General features: G+C 38.0%; 1 protein-coding gene across 1 annotated transcript in view; it reads right to left on the bottom strand.

Annotated features, from left to right (window-relative positions):
* The window catches only part of KITLG (KIT ligand), a 90,196-nt gene that overhangs the window by 23,383 nt on the left and 47,257 nt on the right, over window positions 1-19,556 (bottom strand). Inside the window, exons 3-4 of the mRNA XM_073620202.1 lie at window positions 11,213-11,272; window positions 994-1,155 (exon numbers count right to left, since the gene is read on the bottom strand). Of these exons, the coding sequence (XP_073476303.1) occupies window positions 994-1,155; window positions 11,213-11,272 (222 nt within the window). The remainder of the gene's footprint in view (window positions 1-993; window positions 1,156-11,212; window positions 11,273-19,556) is intronic.

Genomic DNA, 19,556 nt, shown 5'->3' with positions numbered 1-19,556 from the left:
GAACCTTGCTTATGAATTCTCTTTATCCACTTGATGAGTGCCCGAGATTATGTCTATGAAAGATCTCATTTAAAACGGAAAAACTTGATTGGATAAGCTTTGAAATGTCTACAGAACAAGTCCAGTTGAATGTGACTAACTACCACTAGCTCTGCCAGTAATTCTGTTTTTCAACATTTGTAATTTACAGAACGAATGCAAAATATTTACATACAGTGTTCATATAATGGATACGTGACGGGGGGGCCATGTTTTTGCCACTGGATAAAGTTCTTTCACCTATTTGAACACGCATGAAAGAATGCTCTGCTTATTCCAGCAATTATGTGTTGGCCTGCAGCTACATTCTGTTCTCTGTGGGAGGCCCTTTAACTTGCTCTTGATTTTTTTTTAAGAAAATATATTTTTGTCCTACACTAGCATTATTTCTTTTTGACTGAGGCATTTACACACTAATGTTTTCCTCTTATTTTAGAACTATTAGAAGTTGGTTGTTAACAAAAAAAAAAAAATGAATAAGCTTTAATGTATTATTTGTAAATTGAAAACCTAGCAAAAATTCCTGAATACAGAATGTGCTTTATTAAATCATACAAAGTTTATGGAAAGTGAGCTTTTATTTAAAAAAAGCCTTTGGGCATTTAATTCAATTTAAACATTAGTAAATGAAGATAAGACAATCTTCTTTCATTCTCACTGCGTCTCTGACACTAATATAGGCGGGGTGTGGCGAAGACTGTGTAGCTGTAGTTCTTTTATCTTTATTTATTTATTTATTTTTATTATTTTTATGATAACAAGATAAATCACTTGTGTTGTCTACTAGCAATAATAGTATATGAACGTGCAAACTCATAATTTATTATAATGACGTTATGCTTTTGTAATACTGAAGTAAAGGATATACACTTACAAATGTCAAGTTACAAATAACTGAAAATATTAAAATAAATGAGAAAACTATTATTATCAAAGAGCTGATATCTACAATACCTGTTCTTTAGAAGACTGGATACATGTCCTGATTTCTCGAAATATAAGAGAAAGTCTGTATATCATACGATAATTATCTGATGTGTTTGAGAGTTTAGATGAAAGTTCTGTAAGCTGTGCTGACATTTCATATACCATAACATATAACCAGCAGTGTTTTGACTAAAAGACACAAAAAACAATGAATAAATACAAACATCAAAATAGTTACATCTCTGTATACTTGTAAAACATGGTCATTTATTAGAAAATAATCTCTAGAGGGGAACATTTTTAACAAGAAAATGACTTAATGCTTTATGTCAGAAATGCCAAATTATATTTCCACACAATTGCCATATGGACTTTTTTTATTTAGTACAGATGTTCATTGTTTTGTGCACAAAAACCATTTTGATGGGAAAGTGGATATCTTTGCATGGATAAAAATACTCTACACAGTTATACAATTCAAAAGAGCTCTTGAGAGTTATTAAGAAAAACAAAAAAAAAAAACTTCAGCCTTTGGGTTCTGGTAAATTAAAGACCTTTAGCATAAGAAACATCTCGCACTAAGCTAAAGAAGTACTGGCAGAAATTGAAACAAATAATGTACTCTCAACAACCCTATAAAATGTAGTGAATTCAGCATATTATTTTATTATGATGGTCTAATATCCTTAAGACATCACTTAGCCCAATGGGCTTAAGAGCATGTGCTTGTGTTACTAGAAACCATGTGTTTAAATACAAAACAATAGATGGTACAGGGGGAATAAAATGGTTTTCCTTTTGGATAAAGTAGGGAAGGGTAAGAACCTCTGCCACTAGGGAGTTCTTCTAATACAGGCACTTGTTTCAGTAACAACTGTCTAATAGAGAATTGCCCTTACTTTGGGGACATTATTTTCACTTCCTATTGTGTCTACTGGAAAGGAAGTAATTCGGACACAGATGGCAAAATAAATACATTTTACCACTTCCTATCCTAAGCAAAGGTGGAGTCACACCATTCCATGTATGTTGTCAGGCATTTTTACAAGTATTAGCAATTATGCATATTCATGCACTGTCATTGTCATCAATAGGAAATACAATGCACATAGATGTATCAAATATTTACTGTACGGATGTGAACAAGCACCATTTAAAGAAATAGCTAACTTGTGTACACTTGTTAAAAAGGCATTGGTGTGGGTGGGCTTAAAAAAGAGACCACTAAGCACATTTTGGAAGAGGCAGAACAGAATATTGAGAACATTGGAAAAATTCCATACCAGGTTTAATTTACAATTACACACTATATTGTCAAAAGTATTGAGACACCTGCCTTTACAAGCACATGAACATTAATGGCATCCCATTCTTAGTCCGTAGGGTTCAATATTGCGTTGGCCCACCCTTTGTAGCTATAACAGCTTCAACTCTTCTGAGAAGGCTGTCCGCAAGGTTTAAGAGTGTGTCTATGGGAATGTTCGACCATTCTTCCAGAAGCGCATTTGTGAGGTCAGGCACTGATGTTGGACAAGAAGGCCTGGCTCACAGTCTCCACTCTAATTCATCCCAAAGGTGTTCTATCGTGTTGAGGTCAGGAATCTGTGCAGGTTAGTCAAGTTCCTCCACCCCAAACTCGCTCATCCATGTCTTTATGGACCTTGCTTTGTGCATTGGTGCAGAGTCATGTTGGAATAGGAAGGAGCCATCCCCAAACTGTTCCCTGAAAGCTGGGAGCATGAAATTCTCCAAAATGTCCAATGCACAAAGCAAGTTCCATAAAGATATGGATGAGCGAGTTTGGGGTGGAGGAACTTAACTTGCCTGCACAGAGTCCTGACCTCAATGCGATAGAACACCTTTGGGATGAATTAGAGTGGAGACTGCGAGCCAGGCCCTCTCTTCTACATCAGTGCTTGACCTCACAAATGCACTTCTGGAAGAATGGTCAAACATTCCCATAGACACACTCCTAAACCTTGTGGACAGCCTTCCCAGAAGAGTTGAAGCTGTTAAAGCTGTAAAGGGTGGGCCAACTCAATATTGAAACCTACGGACTAAGACTGGGATGCCATTAAAGTTCATGTGCGTGTAAAGGCAGGTGTCCCAATGCTTTTGACAATATAGTGTATATTTCATAATGTGGACAACAAAGATTATGCGTTGAGGAGAATTCTGATCTTTCTAAAAATGTCCAGCACTACCTGATCACATATTGACCATTACAGTCTAACTGAAATTAGGGTACCTCCCCGATGGCATTAGGGTTTATTCACCTTAGGGTTAGGTGGGTTAGGGTTTGGGTTAGGCATTAGGGTTTATTCTGGCAGCAGATTTGAAATATTCTTATGTAATATTTCATATTTATCTAACTAAATAAAAATAAATGAAGTACATTTTAAGGAGGTTTTAAAACAAATTCTTTGTAATAGCAACTAAAACGTTTAAGTGTTCTGTCAAGAGCTGCAAGTCTATATTATTAGGCACACTTTATAGAGCACATTCACAAAATCATTTTCCTACTATAAAATACGGGTACTTTTGTTTTACAAAGGTCGAGTCTAAACTGTAAGTAAAACTACAATTCACTTAAACAAAAAATTGTAAACGTAAATGTATTATGCCTGGAAACAATTTTTTTTCTAATAAACAATACTGAATAATAAACTATAATATATTTCTAAATTGATGCAGTGCACAATTATAAGGCAGGGCGAGATCCTTAAACTGAATGTTAATCAACTGCTGCATGTAAGTGCCAAGGGCATCTGAACAAATGAAGAACAAATGCTTAATATTTATCAGCAATATTGTACGTGGACTGACCGGAAAGGTATGCATTGAAGATAACACAAATATCTGAAATTTGTTTAACATTCCATATGACTGTGGACGTGCAGAGTGAAATACAGAGATGATGAATGATCTTCTAAAATTGACAGAATTTAGAAAGAAACAATCAAATTGTCAGACATACACTACTGTGCAAAAGTTTTAGGCAGTTGTGAAAATATGCTGTAAATTAAGACTGCTTTCAGAAATAGAAGAGTTATCTAATTTTTATCAATTAACAAAATTGAAAGTAAATTAACAGAAGAGAAATCCAAATCAAATCAATATGTGATGTGTGACCCTTTGCCTGCAAAATAGCATCAATTCTTCTAGGTACACTTGCACACAGTTTTTGAAGGAACTCGGCAAGTAGGCTGTTCAAAACATCTTGGGGAACTAACCACAGATCTTCTGTGGATGTAGGCTGCCTCATATCCCTCTGTCTCTTCAAGTAATCCCAGACAGACTTTATGTTAAAATCAGGACCCTGTGGGGGCCAAACCATCACTTTCAGGACTCCTTGTTCTTCTTTACGCTGTAGACAGTTCTTAATAACATTTGCTGTATGTTTGGGGTTGCTGTTTTGCTGCTGAATAAATTTAGGGCAAATCACAAATCTCCTTGATGGTATTGCATGATGGATAAGTATCTGTCTGTATTTCTCAGCATTGATCCTGATCAAATCTCCAACTCCATTTGCAGAAATGCAGACCCAAACTTGCAAGGAACCTCCATTATGCTTCACTGTTGCCTGCAGGCACTCATTATTGTACCACTCTCCAACCCTTCAACAAACTGCCTCCTGCTAGAACCAAATATTTCAAATTTTGACTCAACCCAGAGCACCTGCTATCATTTTTCTGCACCTCAGTTCCTATGTTTTAGCGCATATTTGAGTCGCTTAGCCTTGTTTCCACGCCGGAGGTGTGACTTTTTGGCAGTAATTCTTCTATAAAGACCACTTCTGGCCAGAGTTTTCTGGACAGTAGATGGGTGTACCTGGGTCCCAAAAGTTTTCACCAGTTCTGTGCTGTTGGCCGATGTCAAAGGGAAGTAAGCATGATGTGTCTTTCATCTGCTGAATTAAGTTTCCTTGGCTGATCACTGAGTCTACAGTCCTCTACTTTGCCTGCTTCTTCAAAAGAGCTTGAAACAGCACATCTTGAAACCCTGCTTTGAAATCTTTGCCTGGAAGAGATCTTTCTTGTTGTGCTAAGTCTTTCCATGGTATATGACCCGTGGCATTTAACAGTTTTTCACAACCTCACCTTAGTAGCAGAGTTAGGCTGTTCCTCACCCAGTTTTAAGCCTCCTATACAGCCGTTTCTGTTTCAGTTAATGACTGTTTTTCAACCTACATATGAAATTGATGATCATTACCACTTTCTTAGTATAATTGGTTAATCATTCACCCGACTCCAATCCTACAAATGTCCTGCTTTTGTGCAAGTGCACAAAGTATGCAAGTGTAAGAATTGATGCTGGTTTGAAGCCAAAGGGTAGTGACATCAAATATTGATTTGATGAAAATGTTTCTTCGTTCACTCACTTTGCATTTTGTAAATTAATATAAAATATACAATTAAAATATATATTTTTGAATGCATTCTTACTTACATTTCTTCACAACTGCCTAAAACTTTTGCACAGTATGGTATAACAGATTTTCCTGAATTAGCAGAACAATGACACTATGAACACATGGTTCAAATGATTGGAGAATCAATGTTATATAGCAACACCCAACCAAGTTCAGAAAGCTTATTTCTGCCATTTGATATTAGAAAAAAGTTGCTCTCTGTCTGTGTTTAGGTGACATAAGTATCCTCAAGCCAAATTCATCAGATGTCTTCTGTTGCAGCATAACGTCCTCAATGTGTCCTCAAATTAACCTTTCTTTCTAGCACAAATTGCATATTTAAAGTTAATCTCCAGATAGATATAAAGCACCATTTAATCTAGTTCTGTAGCCAATACAAATCATTACAAATAATTTATTTTTTAAATGAAATTGCCATAATTTCCTGAGTCTTAAAATCAGCCTTCTGTAGTCTCCTGATAAGTGGGATTCACATTGGAAAAAGGAGGGTTAGCACTTTAAACTATTGAGTCTCTACTGCACTGTACAGTGGTGACACCCATCCCAATCAGAGTTCTGGGGCAGGCTGGTGACCAAGTTTTAAAGTGGTTCAAAAGCCTAAACATTTTTTTCCTAATGCATTGTATTGCTGAGGCAGCGGGAGTGCCCCCAATGCACATAACTTGCCTAGGTGAACGACATGCAGTTTGCCTGCTGTGCCTAATGGGATATATACAGGAGGCATAGTCCTTCATTGAGAAAGGAGGAGGGGGGTGGGCCTAGCGGCTCATCATCAGGAGAGCTGCTAGCTGGAACCGGAAGAGCCAGCAGCTTCCTGATGACGTCAAGCAAGAAGATGGATCTCAGCAGGACAAAGCTGGATCCACTGGATGGGTGAGTATCTTAACTGTGTAAGACCCGCAACCAAGCATGGGTTAAAAAAAAATTTAGGTGGGGTGGCAGGGTGAAGATTCACTTTACGCTGAAGTAGATTGCTGCAGAAAATGTATGACTGGTCAAAACAATTACTTAACAAAAGATCAACCAGTTTCTGACCTATTGGAACCAGGTTTATGTGCAAAAATTTGAATTATATAAATGTTTTCAATTGGGGAAGGGATCAAAATTCTTGTAGAAGGATTTACGTTCAGGTGTACAGATATTTGTTAAATGTAAACAGTTATGCCGCGTACACACGACCAGACTTTCCGGCAGAAAAGGTCCGACAGGAGTCATTCCGTCGGACATTCCGATCGTGTGTGGGCTTCATCTGACTTTTTCTTTCTAAAATTCTGATGGACCTAGAAATAGAACATGTTTCAAATCTTTACGACGGAATCAGTTCCTATCGGGAAAACCGCTCGTCTGTATGCTATTCCGACGGACCAAAAACGACGCAAGGGCAGCTATTGGCTACTGGCTATTGAACTTCCTTTTTCTAGTCCCGTCGTAAGTCATTGCGTTCTAAACAATCAGACTTTGGTGTGATAGTGTGTAGGCAAGTCCATTTCAGCGGAACTCTGTCGGAAGGACCGTCTGAGTCTATTCTGATGGAATAGTCCGGTCGTGCATAACATGAACTGGCTCTCATACTGTATATAACTAGAACCAGATTTTTACTGTAATTTTTTCAGTCTACAGCGTGCCTTACATTTCCAGAGTTGTGATGTATAGTTTAAATATTGTGGACAATTCTGTTTTAAGTATCATCATTATTTGTTTTACAAAACAAACCCATATTGCGGAGAATTGGAATTTCAGGATGTGGGTACAATTGAATAGGAATGTTGCAGTGTTCCATTTTAATTAGTCCAACAAACTGATGAACTAGTATTTCTAGTTATACAATTTATCATACAGAAATGCTGTCCTTTACTTAGGAATGGGAGTAAATTAGTTACAATTATAGACAATTTCTATGTTAGGAAAGAAATGAGCTCTAGCATAGACAGTATGTCCAGATTTCTACAGAACAAGTTCCTTGGTGGAGTTTTTGGAAAGTGCATTAAAATGTGTTCATATAATTTTTACTGCTGTTTTACTGAACCTGGTATTTATGTAGCCCAGGCACTATTTAATGTGAAATACACATTTTTTATATAATAGTACTAGGTATTACCAATAAAGACAAGCAAACCTTTTTATATCTACTGCACACAGATCTCCTGCACACTATCCTGCCATGGGGTTTTTATAAGAAGAAACTCCAAAAACATTTCTGCCTTTTTTAATTTTGCATGGTATGCTCCATACACACGGTCGGATTTTCCGACGGAAAATGTTCGATGGGAGCTTATTGTCGGAAATTCCGACCGTGTGTAGGCACCATCGGACATTTTCCATCTGAATTTCCATCACACAAAATTTGAGATCTGGATCTCAAATTTTCCGACAACAAAATCTGTTGTCGTAAATTCCAATCGTGTGTACACAATTCTGACGCACAAAGTTCCACGCATACTCGGAATCAAGCAGAAGAGCCACACTGGCTATTGAACTTCATTTTTCTCGGCTCGTCGTACGCGTTGTATATCACCGTGTTCTTGACATTTGAAATTTCCGACAAGATTTGTGTGACCGTGTGTATGCAAGACAAGTTTGAGCCAACATTGGTCGGAAAAAATTAATGGATTTTGTTGTTGGAATGTCCGATCGTGTGTACAGGGCATAAGAATTTGAGTTTTGGTCATGCTTTTAATACTGTCTCCCCCAGCTATTTGGACAGCAAATTGTCTGTAGCAAAGCTTTGAATGATGCCCCACTCCTGCAGGCGATGTTTGAAAGATATGCACGTAAAGTATTTAGCTAAAAAAACACAAAGAACTATTTGTACAGAGTGCAGAAGGCATATAATTAGTGTGGACACTTACTTGCCTTTCTTAAAAACAGTCCATCTGTACGCTAGTGACTTTTTACATTCAAGTTTAACGCGCTGTTGCACAATATGCTAGAAGTGTCTATAAAGCAACAAACACTTGTCTGTACAGCCAAATTATTTTGTTAAATGCTTGCAGTTATAAGAGGAAGCATAAATTGTCATATTTCCTACGTGATTAATCTGTTTACTTATGGATCCTAAGAGTTCATACAAGCAGGTGTTGGCTGCAGAATTGTGAATTGTGTACATTGAGCTGTTCAGTTCAATACAAGCTAACTGCATCATTGCATTTGTAAGCACACCAATCCGAAGCCACTGTGTAGAAGGCCTAAAGAATCAATGTTACAGACAGCTACAAAAGAGGGTTTCTATGGATTAGACCTTTAACCAACCGCTTGGAAATTTTTTATCTGTTTGCTGTTGTTTTTTTAGTGACGGTGCAAAGGTAAGCTGGTATTTTACGTCACTATTTCTGGGGAAGTCCTGTATTCATCAAAGATGAAAAAGAGGTTTTCTAAAGGTCTAAACATTTCTACATCAACTTTGCACAGGGTCAAGTTAATGATTAAGGCTTAAAGTGAACCTATGCTTTGTGGGGCAAAGCAACAGGTTCACTTAATTATCCCCTTCATCTTAACATTTGCACCTTTCTTTCTCTCTCCTGCTGCTGAATCAGCCTTCCAGGAGTGAAGAGAAATACCTATGTACAAATATGGGGAGCAGCTGGAGACAGTGCTGGTTGGTGCTCACTGGCCACTTAAAGTGTTACTAAACCCAGGACCCTGCATTTACTATATCTGGTCCCCGCCGCTGTTAAAAGTTGCAAGTGCTGACTTTGAACTTAAGCCAGCCATAGATGGTTCAAATCTGTGGTTGCAGGAAAGAAAATCACATCATCTATATCCTGCCTTAAAACATTGCTTTCCCCCCTCACTCCTAATTGCAGAGTATCACATAAAAAGTGACTACTATAAGCTAGGGAGGGCAGCAGTTATGTAAACCTGTTGCTTTGCCTCGGAAACAACAGATTTTTAAAGATATACTGAAAATGGGATATTTTTCCTTAAAAAAAACAAAAACACCAAGAAAGAATGTTTCAGAGTGTACCCCTATGTAACATTCTCGTGACAAGAAGGCCAAAAGCTCTGATGATGTTATCTGTTCCACTTGAATTCCAGAGTTTTGCTAACTTTTGACCTATTGTACCTTCACTAATTCTCCAAAGTGTGTCTGTCTCTACATTGCATTACTAAAGAGATCAGTGAAACAGCATACATGTCACTGAATATTCCCTGGTGGGCTTAACCCACTTCCTTATTACCTTTGAACTCAATAGGTATCAAGGGTAAGGTTTCCTTGTGCTACTCATATACACAGGGAATGAGTATGTGCCTTTCAGATCTTCTGCTAGAACTAAAGTAATAAAAGGTGTTGTCTGCATCAAAGACATATGCATTTCTGTCACATTGGCTAACAATTGTCAGTGCATTATTTCAGCTGAACGCTGCCCATCAAAGACGCACAAGCCAATCAAAAAGGAAATAATGGGGTCTATTTACTAAAGCTGACCATACACTAGTAGATTTTCTAACAAACGTTCATAAGAATATTCATCTGACTCATCAAAGTTTCTCAACATTGCAGTGGAAAATGATCATTGTTTTGACCCCACTAATGGTTTGAAAATCAAACAGTTGAAAATTTTTAAACAAAATTCCTCTAGTGTAAGCTTTAAGGCAACAGCCGTTCACTCAGAAAGTGGATTTAAGCATTGAAAAAATACAAAATGCAGTGTATATATTTAAACTATCTCTTTAAAATTCCACTGCAGTTTTAGGGTGATGCCAAATCTCTTGTTATTTTGGGGGTTCTGCTGAGACAGGAAAGAAAGACTTTTTTTTTTAATTTGGCACTGTACAAATCAACAACTGCTTAAGAAACAGCAGGTGACATTCTAATCTGCACACTTTTTTTCATGGAAATTATTCCGATAGGTCTATTGGATAAGCATAATAAAAATAGCAGAATGTGCGATATGAGGGTAGTAAGCAGGGTTCATTTATTATTAAAGAAAAAAAGTAAATTGTCAACTCACATAGAGTCAGTAAAAATTTGCTTATCATCAAAGTCAGCACAGTAGTAAGCCAGATTCTAGTCCAGGATATAACATGCAGGGCTGTCCCCTAGGTACACTCACAGCCCCTGCAGGGCTACAGATACTATAGAACTCTAGATTTGGACTATTTGATACAAACTGATTCTTCCACCAATCTGAGTTGCCTACTGTGTGCGTTCACTATGCCATTATATGCTACACTTAGGCCAAGGGAACACCAGAGGGTGTCAGACTAACAGGTACTGTATACCTCACTGACAGTCCTGCATACTTTATCCTGGACTTGAATCTGGCTCACTACTGTGCTGAGGCCTACACCACTCATGACTGACTTTGATGATAAACAAACTTTTACTGGCTGTATGTGAGTTGCCAATTTACTGGTTTTATAACAAATGTACTATGCTTATTACACTTAGATCGTGCCCTCTGCTATCTTAATTTGTACTCCTAGAGATTTTGCAGTCTCCTAGAGGTGCTGCACAGAGTGATTGGATCTCAGCAAAATTTTAAACTAGAGTATTCATTTTTAGGCCTTAACGTTGTTTCTGCTGAACTCTATACACAGGCATTATACAGTATATGGTCATTAGCTCGCTCTATGTGTTTGTTCTATAACTGCTACCCACTGGATCAAAATCACAGACAGTTAACTAGCATTTTAAGAAGGTCAGTATTGGTAGCTTTCATACTACTAAATATTTCTCCTAAACACACTTCACATTTATCACACATTCAGATATGATACAATGCAACATTGCCCAATAAAAATGTATATTGGAGTTGTATATTACTCACATGTACACACATCCATCTATAAATATAAATACACAAATCTTACCAAGCTACTTCTGGAGATATTGTTTACATGCATAATGTAATCACTTGGGAGATTTCCAACCTAAAAATGAGAGAGAAAATGGGCGTTACATTTACTTATGTAATATTATCATTGATAAGAAGAAAACATTGACAGAAATAAATATATCCCACAACCAGTGCTCTGGTTTTTTAAATGTTTCAGCTGGACTTTGATAAGCATTTTATGTTGGTGTAAAATTCATCCCTAATAATTTGGAGAGTTTACATTTACACTTTTGCATTTTTCATACAGTAGAAGTATGATGCATTTTTGGACACATTTTAAATGAATGGTCATCCCTATATAAGGCGTGTTTAACTTGGAAAAAACTAAGATCTAGCAAGAAGGATTTTTTAACAACCACACTAAAATGCAAATGTTTCAAGCATAGTTGCAGTGATTAGTAACATTATAAGGCCTTTTTCACACAGGCTTTACCTTGTGTAAGAGCAGAAAATGATTGCAAAGCTTTGAAGCAAGCTTCAAGCAAGCTTCAAGCTGCATTGCTGATGCCTTTAAAGGCTAAGTTCATCTTTTACAAAAATAATAGTAAATGTGCATATTTTTGCAGGTAAAACATTTGCATTTTTTTCCTGGATTCACAGGAGCAATGTCAGGCTCCTGCAGACTCTTACTATAGCTGTCTGCCCATACCTCCTGTACACACAGTTACTGGGGAGCAGGAAGAGCAATGAACTACAAGACTACTCACCGGCGTCCTTGCAGTTCATTGAGAGCTACAAGCTATCTGCCACAGTGGCAGACGGTAGTTGTAGTTCATTCATTCATAGATCACTATAAATGTATGACACGGCAGTGTGGGCTGAGACCCGCATGGCTGTGCTCTTTTTAAAATGTGACAGTGGGTGTGGGGGGAAGATCCTAAAATTGGTGTAATATGTAACATAAGGTGATCTTATCCTTTAAAGAACTGGCAATGGAAATGTTGAATACAGATCTCAAGAGTGCTGTCACTTTAAACAAGTAGCAGGCTTTCAAACCTCAAGTCGTGCTGAAGGAATGTGCTAGCAGCTTGTTTAAAGCCCAACTCTGGACTGCTTTCAAAAGTACCCATGTAGTGTCAGCATCCATCAAATATTTTTTATTCTTATTAAAAGAAAAGAAATAATGCATACAACACAGAGCCTAACGGGCTTACCCAGGCTCAAAAGGTCACAAGGACTAACTATACATAAACAACTGACTTTCGTCCCCACCACCCCACCCTCTTCCCACCCCTCTGTGCAATACGCCCTTCCCCACACAGTAGGATGAAAATATACAAATGCTAGCACTCAGGATACAGGTGGGAAAGTACAACTAAAGTGGAAACAATTGGTGAAAATAGGACCAAAGGGTAGGGATTAAAAAAAATATCCAGGTAGATTTGAGACGATATTTCCTTAAAAGTGGATGTTATGACATCTCAGGGATAAGACCAGCACTGAGGGCACAGTTTTTCACGTGAGCGAAGCCAGCTCTGGTAGACAACACAAGAAAAAACAGAAAAGTGCCTCTGAGTGCAAGGTTTAATGTTACAGTAATATGTTAACCAACACTTACATAAAAGTAAGGGATGACAGGCTCATAGAAGATGAGGTCTCCCAGGTTGGTCTCCAATGTCTCTGGCGTGTCCTGTGTAAGTGGAATGTCCAGCTGCAGTAACTGTGATGACCCAGGAGGAAGATGGAAGCATTCGGCTCTGTGAGTAAGCCAGTGAGTGTGTGACATTATCGGGGGATAGGAGAAACACGTGTTCTGCCATACCTCTGTGACATCACACACTCACTGGCTTGCTCAAAGAGCCAAATACTTCCATTTCCTCCAGCCAAAGAGAGGATTAACTGGCTTCCTCCAGGGTCATTGCGATCACCACAGCTGGACATTCCACTCACACAGGACACGCCAGAGACGTTGGAGACCAACCTGGGGGATCTCACCTTCCATGAGCCTGTCATCCCTTACTTTTATGTGTTGGATAACATATTACTGTAACATTAAACCTTGCACTCAGAGGCACTTTTCTGTTTTTTCTTTCACAGTAGGATAGAGACCTTTCCACCTACCACCAATATCTCGATGAAGGCAATCCCTAATTACCATCTACATTACCTATCAGGTGCAATTGCTACATAGTATCTCCTTTATTTCAAACCCCTCCCAGGAGCTAGATAATACTTCATCCGTCAGTAGACAAATCTGCCAGCCACCCCTGCCAAACCTTATCAAATTTGCGCTGACAACCCCGGGTTGCATATGCTGTCTTGTAGAAAGGTAATGATTTATTGACCATACCCTTCCAAAATGCCTCTGTTTTTTTTCAATATAAAACAGTTGCTTTTTGGCCATAAAATAATGCAATAGCTAAAAATTTCCTTTCTGCCCTCTTTTGGTACCAATTACTCCACCAACCCCAGAAGACAGAATGGAATGGTCAGGGGAACCGGCACCAATAGGAGCTCCTGCAGCGTATGCAGGACCTCCAACCAAAAATGTGTTATCACTGTACAATGCCAAAAAATGTGGTCAAAATCAGCTGGTGAGGTTGTACATCTCCTACATTCCGCCAAAGTGGAAGTATGAATCAACGCTAACCGCGCTGGGGTGTAATAAATTCTGTGAACTATTTTATCCATCAAATATTTAAGTGGTTTAAAAAAAATACATTTTGGGGTAAAATTACAAAAAAAAAATTGAAAATACAACTAATAAGGTAGAAATAGAGGTAATAAGGAATAATTGAAGGTTTATTACTACATTAACACATGCAATGCAAAGGGGATCTCACTGCATAGACAAATTTAAAGCAGCACAGAGTTGGGCTTTAAAGTTATAATCCAGTATTCTCAATAAGATCTGAGTTTAACACCCTAAAGTAGAGCAGAATGGTAGTTTAAAGGATTCATAAGCTTGTCAAAAGCTCTTCAAATGATTGTCCACAGCTTGCTGTACACCAATGTTTCTCAACTTCAGTCATCAAGTACCCCCAACGGGTCATGTTTTCAGTATTTCCTCAGATGAAATGGCTGTGGTAATTACTAAGGCAGTGAAAATGATCAAATCACCTGTGCAAATTAATGCAAAGCCTGAAAACATAACCTATTGGCGGTACTTGAGGACTGAAGTTGAGAAACATTGCTCTACACAATGCCCCTATACATGCTGAAGCCTGTGTCAGCAAGGCATATAAGAGTACCATTAAGTTTTTTTTCACTAGGCAATGTTACGTGTAGTTGAAGTGATTGTAAAGGATCTTTTTTTTAATAACAAACTAGTTACACTTACCTGCTCTGTGCAATGGTTTTGTACAGAGCAGCCCCGATTCTCCTCTTCTGGGGTCCCCTGCCAACACTCCTGGCTCCTCCCCCCTGCTGAGTACCCCCCCCGCAAGCCGCTTGCTAGGGGTGCAGTAGTGCAGGCTCGATTCTGAGCTGCACGATGTGCTGTAATTGACAAACACTATACGGCTCAGCCACCACTGGATTTAACAGAAGCAGGAGCCAATGGATAAGGCTGCTCTCACTGAGTCCAATGAGGAGAAAGAGAGAGAGTAGGGTCACTGTTCTCTGGCACAGCGCTGGCCTGAGATCAGGCTCAGGTAAGTATTTAGCAGGGGGGAGGGGGGGTCTGCACATAAAAGGTGTTTTACCTTAATGCATTAAGGTAAAAAAACATGCTTTAGCATAGTTGTCTTTATTACAATAGATAATGCTGTTTTTACTTACTGATGTTAGAAAACATTATACACACATTACTAATTACTTTGTTTTATGAAGTGTTGCCTCAAATTGCCTTTTTCTCAATAACAATTGTTTAATTAAACAAAATCTGTGTTTTCAATTTTTTTTTTTCATTTTTGTTTGATGTTTTTAATTGTAAACAGCTGTAAATTCTCTTGAAGTTTGCTTATAATTGTTTTATCGCTATGCAAGCAGAATCCAGGTTAGGCTGATTATATCATGTTTTTATTCACATTCTTTCTCCTAGCTGAACACAGTTGGAACATTTATAACAGCTATATAGGCTAAAAAAATTGGGTAATTTTTTACAATGTGTATTTTTTTTCATAAAGCTAGTCCTTAGAAGGAACGAAAAAACACTAGGAGCTGTTCAAACATGCTCAAAAGGTCTGTTTGCTGAACAATCATTTTTGAAAAATATCTTTTGTTTAGCATATACACTCCTATTGCCTGAATAAGCTAATCAATGTTAATAATGGACAACTGCAGACATCTAGGACAAAACTTATCTTGGCAGAAACAATAGCGATCATCCCCCAAAAAATTAAAAATGGCCGATTGCTTGGCACCCCAACAACAGTTAAGCTAAATGTGTTTTCTACTATTTAAAAACATTTAGATTACCTAAAATCTACAGGCACCTCCTGTTTACGAACAGTTGAGCATTTTTATTTTTTTGCAAGGTAAAGTATTATAAATGTTGAATACATTTAGCATAACACAGAAATGTTTTGGCTTTAAAGAATAACTCCATTCTACCTATACCTATAAAACACTTGTCCCTGTTCCCTGTACCCACTTGTCCCTTGTTCCATGTACTAGTCCATGGTATCCCGCGTAGACTTGCTTGCAGGCAAAGTTCTTCCTACACTGCTCTTCTCCAAAGCTGTCATCTTGCCTCGACACTCCGCAGGGATCTTTGCCAGGTGCGCAAACATGCCATGGAGCTCTGTCAGTAGAATGGCAGAGACTCTGCAGCATTTCTGCGCATGCATGAGATGTAGACATCCCAGGAGTCAGTTTTCAGGATCTCAAGCATGCACATAAATGCTGCAGTGGCTCCTGCAGAGAACCAAGGCATGTCTCTGCAAATGCTCAAGGTCTGGATACATCACCTATGCATAGGCAAGGTCTGAGCATATGAAGTTTGGAAAAAAAACATGGTATTTCCTTTTTTTAAGCTTTAATTTTTTTTGTAACTGTGTAACAGGAAGGGATGTGGGTGTTTCTGCTATAATTTTGCACAAGTATATTACATTTCACGCATCCAGGTTCCATAAACAACTGTGTAGTACTGAGTATTATGGACAGCATAAAGAGGTTCATTTTGTACCACCTCTGAAAAGTATGAGGAATTTATCTAAGAGGTTTGATACTATTTGGAAGCCATGGCTTGACCATATGGATACAGGACTGAGTTAGGAGTTACCTTTGCCAGAATATAGATGCATGGAAAAAGAAAAACAGTTTTTATTTATAGGCTAAAAGGATTGTGTATTGACTTGACAGTGGAAGGAGTGGGAAAAGGGGTAGGTTACAATTGCCCCCCCCCCCTTTTTTTTTTTTTGCTATGTGTATGTTTTTTGTGTTTTGATTACAATGTTATGTTTGTGTATATGTTGTTGTGGTATCAAAAAAAAAAAATAAAGATAAAATCTGATTTAAAAAGTCAATGTTAAAAAAAGTGCATTGCCTTAATGCATTTGCCCTTAAGCATCCATATAATATGGTGGAATGTGGTAAGTAAAACAAGGCTGTTTTATGGCTCTTAACAGATCTCTTCTTATTTGAGTGCTACAGGTATGACAACCCCCAGCATTCTACCAACATAGTCATTTGAGAACGGAAGTATATTCGAAACAAATGGTGGAATCGTCCTGCCACAAAATATATCATGTTACAGAAGCTTCACAAAGGTTGCAAAACACTTTCTTAACTGCATTTTTAAAGCAGGCGTCAGGGGTGACATGACAGCTAGGTTAAACTGTTTTCTTTCAACTTATTAGATCACTTGCCCATCACGCATCAGCATATTCCTTAAATCTGTACAAGTACAACTGGAAATATTTGGAACACGCACTGCTGACCTCGCCCTGAATTCACAAAGCCAGTAGGTCAAACTGCACAGGTTAAGTGATTCTTGTCATATTCTTTTTTTTACTAAGCAAGTTAGTCACACTTCTAAACTAACCCACATACAGCAAAGACAAGATTGACATCATAGAAGCAACCATAGCAGAAATATAAAAAAATCAGTTGCTGGTTAGAAAGAGTGGTGCCTGCGTGTAACACGTCTGCCACACAGTCTCAAGCATTGGGTTTACCCTTTCAAATCACTGGATGTCTGGCATCTGTCTACAGCTCCTCATTCGTATCATCAAGACTTCATGGAACCTCAAGCTGTCACAGTGGAGCTACAGTCTTGAACTCAAATGACGTCACCCAGCCTTCTGTGATGATTTGAAGAATTACTAAAATAATCTCTGAGATAGATGTATTGTACATCTATCAATCAATAGTTAAAAAGATTGGTGTCTGCAGCACACAGTCTTGCACAATATAAGAGACTATTTTTTTACTAAAGCGTGGAGACTTTTTGAAGAACCCTCGTATGACAATTCTGGGTCTTCCCGTTTGAAGTTTCAACATCATGCTACCTACAGCACTCTGTTCATGTTAGTGTCATTGTACAACTCCTCTGACTGCTGACCTATTCCCTTAGCCTTTTGTCAGTCTGCTGGAATTGTGCTGATTGGATGCCTTTCTGCATACCCTCAAAGGCCCATCTACATCCCTACTTTGTGGCTGATATAAAATGCTTTTATACTCATACGAAAATGAATGCCCGCATATACTAAGAAGAGCAGTTCCGTCTGAACATCTGAACATGGTATTCATGGTGCGATGTGATACTAGTTTTTTTCCATGAACTTCTACAATTTGCAGAACACTAAATTAATGGATTTGGAAGAACTTTTTCATGGACACCCAGAACTCATCTATACTTGCCCTAACCATATAAACTGAGCATTTTCACAGTATACAAATATATTATAAATTATTACAAAGAAGAATGGTAGGAGACTGACAAGCTTTTAACAACAGGTATAATACTTGGCAATTGCACAGACTTAGATAGAACTAACTAATCTGACTTTGAGAAGCACTACTAATCTAAAAAAAACATTCTTGTACAAACTGAGTTGCTGTCACTAAACCTTGACCCAGGAGATATTAGCAAGGATACACATCAATAAGATCTGTTAGCTCTGCTCTCAGTATTAAGCTTCATGTACACTACAGCTTTTGTCATTTTTTTTTTGCCAAAGATCCTAAACTTAACTCCATAAAAGCCTATGGGGTTGATTTAGTAAAGGCAGAAACACTGTGCACTTTGAAAAGTGCAGTTGCACTCTGCAACTGCAGTTGTCCTAGAGCTTAGTAAATGAGGTAAAAGCTCACTTTGCAAAGAATACCCAATCACATGCAAGGAAAAGAAAAAAAAATGCATTTTTGCTTGCACATGATTGGATGATGGAAGTCAGGAGAACTTCTGCTCATTTACAGCTCATTTTGCAACTGCACTTGCCTTTAGTAAATCAAAATGCGGATGAATCGTGTTCAGGATAGGAACGTTTTGCTGCATTTTCCTATGGCCAGCGGTCAAAGTAGACTATGTGTACATGAAGCCAAAGAAAAGGTTAGAAGCTAGTAAATAGTTAGAAGAGTTTTGTTCTGCAGGTGAAATAAGTATCCTGCTACTGGCCTTCATCCACAACTAAAATGATGGTTCTCTATTATCCATATGGTGGAATAAATCAACAACAGTTTGTAACTGACTTACTAGAGTTTACTTTAGAACTTAATGTCAACCAAGCATATAATGAAGCTGTTTTGAGCAACAGTTATTCAACACACTCCATTCATAATGGTTGCAGAAGAGAGCCAAATTTCAGGATTACAGCTTTGGCTTCACTACATTCATTATGAATTTGTGTTTGCAATGCTACATGACTAGGCTATTATTTCAAAGATGCTGGCAAAGTCTGTAGAGGGGATGAAAACAAATGGTTGTCAGCACTAATTCCTTAAACACATTTATTTATGTGGCAATCCAGCAAGTGGCCAGGCCCAATAAAATATTGTATTCCGAGAAATGTTGTGAAATGATTGTATTAGGCACGTGTAAAAATGCACCAATAATCTTGATTATCCACACCTTAGTACAGCCCTTACAGACAACAGGGTTTCCTGGATCAGAAAACTCTAATTTTATTTTTCATAACCTTTTTAAATGGAATTCCAGGCATATAAAACAAAAACATAATATATGTAGTTATACATTTATTAAAAAAAAAAAGTGCTGGTTCACACTAGCGTGACTTCTGACAAGAGTTGCATGCAAAGGGAAAACACATTATATTCATAGAAAAAGGGGTTGGGACTTTAAATGAGACTCATGTGGACATGTGCTTCCATCCATAATGTACATAAGAAAAAGGGGTTTGGGACTTTATATGAGGAGTGTACCCAACGGTCGATGTAGTGAACAGAGTAATAGTATAATTGCATAAGCAAAATAA

This window comes from Aquarana catesbeiana, linkage group LG03 (genome assembly GCF_042186555.1).
Source record: "Aquarana catesbeiana isolate 2022-GZ linkage group LG03, ASM4218655v1, whole genome shotgun sequence".
In the NCBI taxonomy this organism is placed as follows: Eukaryota; Metazoa; Chordata; class Amphibia; order Anura; family Ranidae; genus Aquarana; species Aquarana catesbeiana.
This window is presented reverse-complemented; position numbering and strand designations above follow the sequence as displayed.